Here is an 11,945-nt window from a genome sequence, read left to right as displayed (position 1 = left end):
TCAGAGAAGTTAAATGACCTGGTGACCTGGTGACCTGGTGACCCCTTCAGTTCTTCAAAAATAATTCATTATTGAATAACCTGACATCATCTATATATATAGCTTCTTTTATGTATGAATTCAAAAACGTAAGAATAAAAAACGTAAGAATAAAAAACCGTAAGAATCATACATTTTTTTAATGATTTATTCAAAAACGTAAGAATAAAAACCGTAAGAATCATACATTTTTTACTTCATATGTTAAAAAAAATGATACAAAATCGTTCAATATCGTATGAATTCTTACGTTTACAAAAAAAGTCACACAACCCGTCAACATATACTACTGAAAATAAAATAATAATACTAAAAATTACAGCCATTATTAAAATATTTAAATATGATATTGTCATGATTGCTAAAGTTTTAGGCTCCAGAAATGAATATACATCAAACTGAAACAATTGATAAATTGAATGAACTTTTGAGAGGTTCTCAAATAAAAAAAATTATCTAATTTTTTACAATATTACTATATATTTTATCCACATATGTATATATAGTAATTTGAGAAAACTTTTAGGAAAAAATAAGTTTAATAAAAATCTGAATTTTACTTGTTGTGGGATTGTTATTAATTGACACTCCAGACGTATTACTAATAGTTATGCGTATGCAATTAAAGTATTTCTGATGGACAAAATGTGAGATTTATATCAGATAATTCATTTCTACTATTAAGTTATTCATTTATGAGTTTGCACTTATTCGCACTAAATAAATAACTATTAAAAATTGTTTTAATTAATGACACCATATAATGAGTAGGGCCAAAAGTGCTTACTCTTAAACAACCGTCGGATTTCCGGTGAAATCGTGACACACTTTCGTCTTTCGTAGGCAGTGGTGGTTGTTACAAAGGTAACTTCGAATGTAGCGTGAAATCTGCAAAAAAAATTCTGAAATTTGAATGGAGAACACAAAAATTGAATAGTTTACGTCAATAAAAAAGAGAAAAATGAAGCCAATGTGTCTCGAACCTAGGACTTAGAGCAGCAGTCCCACTGTTTATCACATTACACTACATGCATCTCTCACCTCAGTGAATGAGATCAACTATATGATAACTTTTTCCCCATTATATTCTTGTGGAAAAGTGACAAATAGCAACTTTGACCCTCTCTCCACCATATAATAGAGTGAATTTTGTTTGATCAAACAACAATAGATGATAGATATAAAGCCAAGAAACTTGCTATTAATATGCTCTACTTGCTATTTCAATGTAAGTATGATATTTTCTAAATGTTTCGTTCAGATAACTTAGATATATTAGTCAAAATTTGAAATTTTAATAGCACATATTTAAAAATAATTAATTCATAAAAGATTAATGAAATAGTAAAAAAAAATCAATCAAATTAAAAAAATACAACATATGGTTTTTTATGGTTGTCTCAAAAAAAAAAAAAAAAAAAAAAAGGTAGTGGGGCCTCCAGGCACTTCGTGCCCTCTAGCCCTGAAGATGTTTAGTATAAATGAAGTTTTTTGGGTACTGGGGGCTACCAGGGGCTGCGCCCCTTCTAGCCCATAAAAATTTTTGAGAGTCGTCGTCGTTGACTTTTTTTGTAGAGCACTCAAAATAGTATAACTTTGTCCGGACAAGTAAGGGTCTATCGTCGCTACAGGAAAAGTTACGGGCGTTCCAAGGAAGTATACTTTGAGAGACTCTTTAGAAACTTTAGACGTTTTACATAACCATCCATGCTTTTACTTTACATCCGATAAAGTGGTTTGGAAACCGTTATGAGATGGTTAGAGGACATACATGACTATGAGTTTAGATATGACAAGATAGAATATGAGAGAGGTCCTATAACCGGAGAAAGTGTCATATAAACATCTGTCAAAAACCGCTTTTTAACTTCACTTAAAATGCCACGTAAGCTACGTAAGAATATACGTAAGAGGAAGAGAGCATTGAAACATCCAATAGTAAAACTGACACCACAACAACAGTTGCAACAACAAATGCTGAATGACCCCACTATGTTGCAACAAATGTCAAGCAATCCTATGCTTTTAAACCGAGTTTTTGGTGCACAGAGTGGAGGTTTAAGAGCGGCACTTTTAGCGAAAATGGCAGGCTATGGTGGAGCTGCAGACGGAACAGCCTATAACCCTCAAAGTCAAATGAATTTGAGTTCACTCAAAAATCAAATAGCAGATGTCAAAAAGTCAAACATAGACATACAGAAGCAAATAAGTGAAAACGAAAAGAAACTAGAATATGACAGACACACAAAGAAACTCAATGAGTTAAACGTAGAGAAAAAGAAGAAAGAAGAACAACTGAAAGAACTAAGTACAGAGGAATATGCGAAAAAAGTGTCAGAAAAAGCAGCAGAAGTAGCAAAAATGGAACAAGATGTTGTAAATTTGAAAAACCATACTACTCAATATAAAGTACTGAAAGATGAAGAGATAAAACAAAAAGCCCTGAAGACATATATGGATAGCGATGAGTATAAAAAAGAAGTTGAAGCAAATGTAAAGGCAGAAAAACTTTTACAGTTGCAAAACCAAACCGTACAGTATGAAAACTTAGCACAAGAAAGTAAAATAACGACGCAGCCATGCAAAAGGCAATGAAAAGCGCAGAATATATAAAAGCTAACAATGACTGGTTAGATGCCCAAGCCAACGCTAAAGCAGCCCAGCTTATAGGGTCAATAAGGACAAAAATACAAGCGGATGAAGACAGTTCAAATGAAGCTTTAACAAATGCTGACTTTAAGAACGCCTTCGAAGCTCTTCATAGTAAGGTGAAACAAGTGAACGACTTCTCATCTGGAAAGAAACTGAAGTCTGAAGGTTTCGACAAAGAGTTAAGAGAAGTAGCACAAAATATGACGAAAATAACAGATGCAGCAACGAGACAGGCAGTTCAAAGTGCCTATGACGCCGTTAGAGCAACTGTTGTGGAAAGTCAAGAAAAAGAGTTACAACAGACCAAAACAGACCTAGTAAATGCTTTCTTAAGAACGAAAAGTCAGGTAGGACATTATGCTGCAGATGGAACATATGTGCCAGCTGGTGGAACTTATATACCAGCTGGTGGAACTTATATACTAGCTAGTGGAACTTATATACCACCAAACCCTCCAAGAGAAGCACCTGCACCAGGACTACCTAAAACATTTACATCGTCACATGGACACAGACACAGGCATGCACCAAAACCAACACAACAACCAACAGTTCAAAATCCAGCACAACAACCAACAGTTCAAAATCCAGCACAACAACAACAACCAGCACAACAACAACAACCAGCACAACAACCACCTCCACAAACCAGCACAGCAACCAACAGTTCAAAACCCTGCACAACAACAACCACAAACAGAGCAAGGACATAAAAGAAGTAGAGAACAAGGAAACCAAGATTTCTTAAAAATGCTTAAAGAAGACTATGGTTACCCAGCTACTCTTGACTTTAGTGACAGATATAAAGAAGCTATTAGAAAGTTCAAGGAAGGAAATACTGACCCGAACCTATTTAGCTTTATGGCTCAGCACCAAATGGGATATAATTTCAAACCTGGAAAATACAAGCTCGCTAAGGGATATGATTTAATAGCATATCATCCAATACATGACATGACTGAATTTACTCCGAGATATTTGGTGTCAGAGCTAAATGACAATTCAACTCTCTTCATGAAACGCGTAAAAAATAGAGACGGAACGAAAGAAGAAAGGTTTATGAGTCCGGATGACTTAGATAGGGAACTTGTTAAAAACGGTCTCGGAATATATGAAATGCCAGCAGATGAGGTACAAGAAACTCCACAGGAAGAAGTTCAGATACAACCAGACATGGAAGAAATAGTTCAGCAACAACAGCTAGAAGAGCCTGAAGGAAACGAACAAGTCCCTCCTTTGGAAACTAACTTCACAGAACTAGATGAAGATTTGGAACAGCCGAAAAATCTTGACCCTCAACAAGAGTATGAGGTGAATATGGAATCTTTCCAAGAGTCTAAGAAAAATTCGGCTGACATAGTAGAAGAATATCGAAAAATGTTTGCCGACATACAAAAGACTCCAACACCAGATGAAAATATTCAGCATAGAATGGAAGTACTGAAAGAAAATGTACGCAAATACAATAACCCTTTTTACTTACGACCATATAACGTTCAATCTTTGGCTGAACTCGGTGAAAATAAAAGGTTAAATTTCAACAAAACATATAGAAATGAAACATTGTTTAAAGTTCATTCAGAACCTAACCAATATGGAAACAAACCTACTTTTGTTTCTGCAGACTATGGAACTACAATGAGATGGGGTCATAAAGCTAACCCGGATAGGTGGTTCATAAACTTACAACCACAATTCCAAGAAGTTGTAGACGCAATGGAAGTGAATGGTGAACCAGATATAGCTGGTATTTTCAGCGCGGCTTTAATGCCATTGAAAGATATGAAACATGCAGATATTTTGGACCAGTATGAAATGAACATGGCTGATGGAAATATAACACCTGACGTTCTAGAACATTTATCTCAAAGAACTACACAGAACCATAAAGATGGTATATTTGGTGAAGAGTTTAGAAAGAAAGTTAGGGATAGAGAAGGAAGAGAACCTATTGTACATGACCTTGCAAACGAAAGTTTACAAAATGTCATAAAAACTTACTTTGCAGACAATGAACCGAGAAGGGATGAATATTTAAGTAAACTCAAATGGACAGTACCAAATGAAATGTTAGTATTGAAAAACATGTTCCTTGACAAAATAAAACCAACTACAGAAATAAATGACGCAAGACTGAAACATTGGGTAAAAGCTTTTCCATTCACAAAAGATATTATTGGTAACATGGAAAGAAAACCAGAATGGCTACAAAAACATATATTTGGAAACGAGCTTATTCCATATGGACAAGCTCTGTTTGAAGAGCTTGAACCGGAAACTCAGGAAAGAGTCATGCAAACAATACGCGAAGACTCAAATACAAACTATGACAAAATCTTTCTAGGATATAGGTTACCTGAGATGGGCGACCAGAGCCCAAAGGCAAAAAGGACATGGGAAATTTACAACATACTAGGTGAACATGAGGCAAAGATGCAACAACTTGAAGCAGAGGGCAAGTTACCAAAAGCGACACCAAAGAAGAAGAGAAGAGTAGAACAAAGTGAAAGTAGTGAAGAAGTAACTTCATCTAGTGAAAGTAGTGGCAATGAAGGAAAAAGAAGAGTTAAAAACTCAGCCAGGAAGAAAGTAAAGCTTGGTCCACGTGGGTTCTATTATGACATATAAATCCAACTATTCTATATTTTTACCCATATGAAATGTACGCCGCTCAGAATATAACGCCAACAGTTTTGGATGCTATGAATGGAAATGTTTCCGAATGGTATAACGAATGCGACAATGCCATTAGAAGGTCAGAAATAGTTCCTGGAACTTACGAATATACAACTGCTGTTTCTTATGGAAATGTAGGTGAGTTTGGAGAAGGTTCTTCAACAACAGTAGATATTGCTTGCGACAGGTTTCACATTATTTCTATTGACAACTCATTCTTATACGTGGAACAAGACATTGAAATAAAACCTTCTGCCAAGTTGTCTGACAAGAAAGGTTGCAATGGAATTTTCTATGTCGGATACCAATATGCTCCAGAAGTTTTTATGGGATATAAGATATATTCTAACTCTGACTTAGTTCAAACAGTAACATGGGCAAACTATGAATGGTTCGCTTTGAGAAACTCAGTACAACCACAAGCTAGAGAACAAACAGACCAGTATGCCACCATTGAGAAAATAAGAAGACTTGACCCTAACGTTCCAGGAGTTTATGTTAACCTTTCTGGACAAACTGCAGCAGCAGTAACCAAAGTAAAACTGAAACTTAGAGTTCCTTTGTCATCTTTCCTCATCTTCAGGTTTTTAAGATACTTGCCAAACTGGGCAGGAAAAATTTCTATTGAACTTACTCCAAGCAAAAATAACTTAGTCATTGCACCAACACAAGACCCATTCACTATTACAGACGTAGAGGGAACAAATAAAACGTCATTCGCCGAATTTTGCAAAGACAAAGTTGACTTAGACTTTGGTTTCTCAAACCTCAACACTGAAGTAAACTATTATTTCAATGCTGCTGGAACTGCTTGGGACCCAGTTAAGTTCACATGCGAAAAATTTGAATGCAAGAGAATAGAAAGCAGACTTGCAGTCTATATGTTGGACCCAGATATTTCAAATGCTTTAGCTGCCAAATATATTGCAGTTCCACTTATGTTCCCTATACACCAAATATCTGTCAAAGACTTTGCAGGTGAAGTTGGAAACCAAAGTGCTGACCCAGGTGCAAGAACAGATATTGCCTTAACAACTGCAATGAAACATGCAGATACTATGTTTGTACTGTTCAGACGAACTATAAATGACTATTCTTGTTTCTACAACCCCGGTATTAAATATCATATAAACATAGATGGCAAATATTATCCAAGAGAAGAATATTCTACAGTTGAGGATATGAGGTCATACAACTTGACATTAGATGCTATGAACTTTAACAACAACTTCACAACAACCATTAACCCTGAAATGCAAAGTTCTATTATGCCATATGTGAAAGTATGGACCATACAGGAAGTCAAAAAACTCAATATACAAATGGAGACCGTTCAAACTTTTGGCTTGGCATTCCATTTGCTGACTCAGAAGACTTTATGGGTGGTATTTCAACTGTTGGTACAGTTCAAATACAATATACTGGTGACAGAGACGGTCCAGATGAATTGAAAGCAAAGAAGTTTACAAAACCAATAGCACTTTTCACGGAAGATGCTCTTTTGAAGATTCGTTCGATGAAACCTGCTGGGGCTCCTCAGATTGGCATAACGACAGCTTCCATCGAGCAGATTTTGGCAGCAGGTCAGTAAGTTGTTCTTGAACTGACTTCTCTCCGTCAAATATTGACAGTACGCCAGTTTTGACATAATATTGTATTATAAACTTTCCTTTAGAAATATCGGTCAGTTTTGTTGTTATATTTTTGTCTGCTTCAAGAACTTTCACCATTTCGGTTATACCAACTTTCTTTGCTTTATGAAAATATTTTGGTTCAGCAAAGACTGCTATTCTATAACATTTACCATTGTTTGTATAAAGAACTATTCTGTCAATGTATTTGTATTGTTTGTGTGTGTAAACTTTGTTCTGCTTCAATTCGAAGAGATACTCGAATACGTCCATCTTTTTATTCTAAGTAAAATGTCATTTCCGAAAAATAGAAGCGTAAGTGTTTCAAAAGGTTTAATGGCGGTGGCAGATGTGAAGTTAAATTCACCAACTCAAACAAACAGTCAAAGTGTTATTGTCAATGTCAAAGAAAGAGATGTTGAAATGGGGAAACCATACGAAGACCAAGATGGTATAACAATAGTTCCTGTAAAAGAACAACCAACATACCCTGAAGTTAGCAGAGACTTAAGTTCTGTTGCAGATATTCGAAACGACTACCAACAACTGAAAGACAAACTTCAAACTCAGGAGAAGATTTGTCAAGCTTTAGTATAATGTTAAACTTGGTCGAACACAACCCTGTAAAAGTGAACTCATATGTCATTGCACCTCATGAAGTTTTGAAAGAACTATTGAAACTTTTGACAGAGGCAGACGATATAAACATCAAAGAAATAGAACCTGACGTTAGTTGCTGTGGTGTTTCATATAATGTCATTGACAAGATATACGTTATGAAAGGAGGTGAAACGTTGAACTTAAAATATAGTTTCCCAGACGTTATAAAATATTTGACGACCACAACATTTCATTAAAATTTATTTGCTAAGTAAAAATGTCAAAACTTCTTGAAAGATGTTTGAAGAAAAATAATATAGACTTTATTTCATGTAAAGGACTTTACACACTTTTGAACGATATGAAAGACCCTGTTTTGTTTGTTCGTGTAGACAAAGGAAAGTTCTATGTCTTTACAAAATATTTGAACTTCTTAGACAGAGAACTTCAAGAAACGCCATGTGAAAGTTTAGATGAAGTTCTTCTCCACTTTCAGAAAAACTTTTAAATATATGTAAATGGCAGAAGACATAATGGTTTATACTATTACGACTAAAAACCCTGAGTCATATAATTCTATAACAACAAACTTACAAAGTCCTCAAGGACGATATTGTAAACTAACCTTAAACACAATGACGACTAAAGCTTGTTTTGCTCTTTTGACACCAGAAGATTTTATTGTTGTGAATGGTAAAAAATACTCCTTTGAAGATACTTACTCAGATATACCACCAACAGGTTTTGTTGACTTATTTAATACTTTAAGTACGGGTGTAACATGTGCTGCAACTAGAGCAGGTTTCATTATGTTTGGATGTCCGACTGAGTTTACTATAAACAATATGAGCTATAATACAAAACTTATATCTGGTTTTTACTACCAACAGTTTCCTATAACAGGAAAAGGTGTCATACAAGGAATGTCTGTTCCATTGACTTTAAGTACACCTATTTTATATATTGTTTCAAACTTAGGTTCAAAGTGTTATTCGAATGTCGACAGAAACTACTATGACCAAAAGATACTTATGCGTATAAATAACACATTCTCTGCTGGTTTGCCTATTGTTCATTCGAATGCAGAGTTTTCAGCTTTAGTAAACTCAAACACTTTAGCAAACATAAACTTAACCTTAGTTGACGCAAACTTTGTTCCTGTAAAACTTTTATGTCCTATGTATTTGTCAATGACGGCAGAAAGTTTCGAATTGGAAGATGCAACTGGTGAAAGTATTGTATTACAAGAACAACTTCAACAACAAATAGCTCAAGAACAACAAATGCAACAAATAGCTCAAGAACAACAAATAGCTCAAGAATAAAAAAAATATTTTTTTTTTTTTTATAAAAATGTACAGAATAGATGTTTCAGATTTTTATGACTTCCAAACATTCAGAAATATGTGTCCATTTCGAGACTATAACAAAGCAGTCGAGAATTTGAAACGTTTAGTCATTTATGTCGACTCTGCCCCAGAATGTTATGTTATGAAAGAATGGGATGTAGTCTTTAACAAACCTAAAGCGACAATAGTTTCAGAACAAGAATGTAACAGAAACTTAAGAAAATAAAAGTCGTACAAGTTGGCATGAAGATGTTAGATGCTTGGGATATCTTATTGTCAAAGTTGAAGATTTTTCAGTTCGTGGTATAAAGTTTTATACACCTTCTCCAAACTTCTATTCTATCTTCACTGGATATAAATATGAACAAGTAGAATGGAAAGAAATATTATAGAAGCTTGGTTAGACCATGTCAAAGAAATTATATGCAATGGAAACGAAAAGTCTATGAGTATATCTTATGTTGGTTTGCAAACATCTTACAACATCCAAGTGCTAAAAATGAAACTGCTCTCATTATAATTGGAAAACAAGGAACAGGTAAGAACACTTTCTTTACAGATATTTTGTGCAAACTGTTAGAAGGTTATTCGAATCCGAATATGACAAACTTAGAAAACATCTGCGGTAAATTTAACTCTTCAATAGAGAATATGAAACTTATAGTATGTAACGAACTTCAAAGTATAGATACAACAAAAGTTTTGAACTCAGATGCTTTGAAGAGTCTTATAACAGACAAAGTTGGAGTTGTTGAAAGAAAATATAAAGACCAAAGAGTTTGTGAAAATGTTGCAAATTTCATTATGGTTTCAAACAATGCTGTTCCGATGAAGTTAGAAAGTTCTGACAGAAGATATGTAGTTGTCAGAACGTCAGATTCTCATATGCAAGATACAGAATATTTTGACGCTTTGTCAGAAACTTTGACATCTGACTTTTACAACCACTTGTTCTCATATTTTATGACATTAGATATTTCAAAGTTCAATCCAAGACAAATTCCACATACCGAAGAGAGACAAACATTGTTAGAAGCAAACAAGAGTGTATATGAACTGTTCATAGATGAAACTGACTTTGAGTGTTTAGATGAAAGGTCATTGTACGATTCGTATAAACAATATTGTCAAGAATATGGTTATATGACAGCGTCTAAACGAACATTCTTGGCAAATGTCAAAAGTCTTTTAGACGTACAGAATGGTGTATATACAAAGAAAAATTTTTCTGAGTAAATTTTAAAAAAAAATATTTTTTTATCCGATAGAAAAGATGACGAAATTCATCTCAGTAAACAAGTACATGTCAGGACTTAAAGAAGAACTAGACCCATTCACATATTTGAATGTTTACTTCTACCATTTTGAAAAGTCTTCATTCAGCAAAGTTTGGAACATCGAACCAGTTAAGTTTGCTATTGTGACTAAAAATGGTGCGAAATTTGAAGACTTAGACATAGAAGGTTTGTTAGCAGTCAAAGAAAGTTTTGACAGAAGGTTCTCAAACCTTAAAGAAGGCAAAGCATACAAACTTGTTATACCTTATGAACCAAAGAAAGCAGACGACTATGAATATTATGAGTCTAAAGTTGTAGAAGTTCAAGGTAAATTGGGTAAAAAGATTTTAGAGTCTAAGCCAGTGTTTACTCCTAAAGAGGAAGAGAACATTGACATTGACCCAGAAATGTTCTAAAAATAAAATTTTATTTTTACATGTCAAATTTCTTCTTCTCTGGCTCTGGTTCTTTCTTCTCTTCTTCTACTTTCTTTTCTTTCTTTTCTCTTCTTCTTCTTTTCTGGTGGAGTTATGTCAAACTTCTCAGAACCATATTTTTGTAAAAGTTCTTTGTCCTTTAATAGCTCTTCTATTCTGTTTTCTATTTCATCTTCAAGAACAGCGCATGTGTCTTCTTTGCATTCTAAGAAGTTTTGTTGGACTTCATCTCTCCAAGAGGCGTCATCTCTGTCAACAAGTCTGTCATTGACAAATTTTAAGACTGCTCTGCTTAATGTTTTATGGTTCTTGTCATATTCCCAGAAACAGAACTTTAGAACAAATTCACCTTTCTTGTTTACACTATGTAAGATTTTATGGTCGACAGATGTTTTGCTGTCGAAAAGTTTGTCTCGAATATAGATAGCGAAATCGCTAGACATTTTCTAAAAGATAAAAATTTTAATTTTTCTAAAAATATGTTAGAAAAAAAGTTTGCTGACATTGACAAAAAATTTGAGAATGTTTTAAATAAGAACAAGAGGAAGTTGGAAAATGCTCAGATAAAACCCATACATGACAAGTTCTTATTTGCTCAGAATGGTATAACAGGTCTAATTGCACCACCTGGGTCGGGTAAGACTTTCACTTATCTTAAAATGGCTGCACAACAACAAGAACTAGATGAGAAGAACCCATTCTATGAGTTAGTTGTTATTTGTAGTACTTCTGGTCAATTTGACCAAACCGTCAATTCGTTCAAAGATATTATAAAGAAGTCTAAGTTAGTATGTATAAAAGACTCTGAGTTGTTAGATTGGATAAAGAAGTACCAAAGAAGAGTTTTGAAGTACAATGCTATAAATGAGTATATAAATTCGAAGTTTAAAGACCCAAATGAGGAAATGCAGAGAATATTAGAGAAGAAACACTTCAGAAACAAACAGAAAGAGATAGAATACATTTCGAAGAAATTGCAATCTTACGATTGGAAGACTTACCCTCATAGATGTCTTCTTATCTTAGATGACTTTGCTTCTCATCCTTTGTTAAAGAATAGAGAACAAGACATGTGTCGAATTCTTAAGAAGCTCAGACACTTTAACATCTCTGTTGTCATTTGTGTACAGACAGCAAAGAGTTTAAGTAAGGATGTAAAGAGAATACTTACTGACATTGTACTTTTCCCCGGATTGTCCGAAGACGATTTCATGGAACTTATGAAAGAGTCCATGGCAGGTAAGTTTGACAGACATGAACTATGGGAGAAGTACAAAGTCATAC

The 11,945-nt window shown here is 34.3% G+C and overlaps 2 protein-coding genes and 5 pseudogenes across 7 annotated transcripts, besides 2 other annotated features; 6 read left to right on the top strand and 1 right to left on the bottom strand.

The window, feature by feature from the left end:
* Window positions 1–11,945: part of a mobile genetic element that runs on past both edges of the window.
* Window positions 1–11,945: part of a mobile genetic element that runs on past both edges of the window.
* On the top strand, window positions 2,494–3,431 carry TVAGG3_1074650 (annotated as a pseudogene). The gene has a single exon. A coding segment is annotated over exon 1 (938 nt).
* On the top strand, window positions 3,646–4,645 carry TVAGG3_1074640 (annotated as a pseudogene). The gene has a single exon. A coding segment is annotated over exon 1 (1,000 nt).
* TVAGG3_1074630 lies at window positions 8,289–8,923 on the top strand (annotated as a pseudogene). The gene has a single exon. A coding segment is annotated over exon 1 (635 nt).
* On the top strand, window positions 9,752–10,183 carry TVAGG3_1074620 (Poxvirus D5 protein-like family; the record flags this gene model as incomplete). The annotated part of the gene is made up of 1 exon (XM_051256498.1): window positions 9,752–10,183. The coding sequence occupies one exon, from the start codon at window positions 9,752–9,754 to the stop codon at window positions 10,181–10,183; it is 432 nt and encodes a 143-aa protein (XP_051076274.1).
* TVAGG3_1074610 (protein of unknown function, DUF4108 family) lies at window positions 10,221–10,640 on the top strand (the record flags this gene model as incomplete). Its single annotated transcript, XM_051256497.1, has 1 exon — window positions 10,221–10,640. The coding sequence occupies one exon, from the start codon at window positions 10,221–10,223 to the stop codon at window positions 10,638–10,640; it is 420 nt and encodes a 139-aa protein (XP_051076273.1).
* On the bottom strand, window positions 10,657–11,104 carry TVAGG3_1074600 (annotated as a pseudogene). The gene has a single exon. A coding segment is annotated over exon 1 (448 nt).
* On the top strand, window positions 11,141–11,733 carry TVAGG3_1074590 (annotated as a pseudogene). The gene has a single exon. A coding segment is annotated over exon 1 (593 nt).

The sequence above is a fragment of the Trichomonas vaginalis genome (genome assembly GCF_026262505.1).
Source record: "Trichomonas vaginalis G3 chromosome Unknown ctg_114, whole genome shotgun sequence".
Taxonomy (NCBI): domain Eukaryota; phylum Parabasalia; order Trichomonadida; family Trichomonadidae; genus Trichomonas; species Trichomonas vaginalis.
This window is presented reverse-complemented; position numbering and strand designations above follow the sequence as displayed.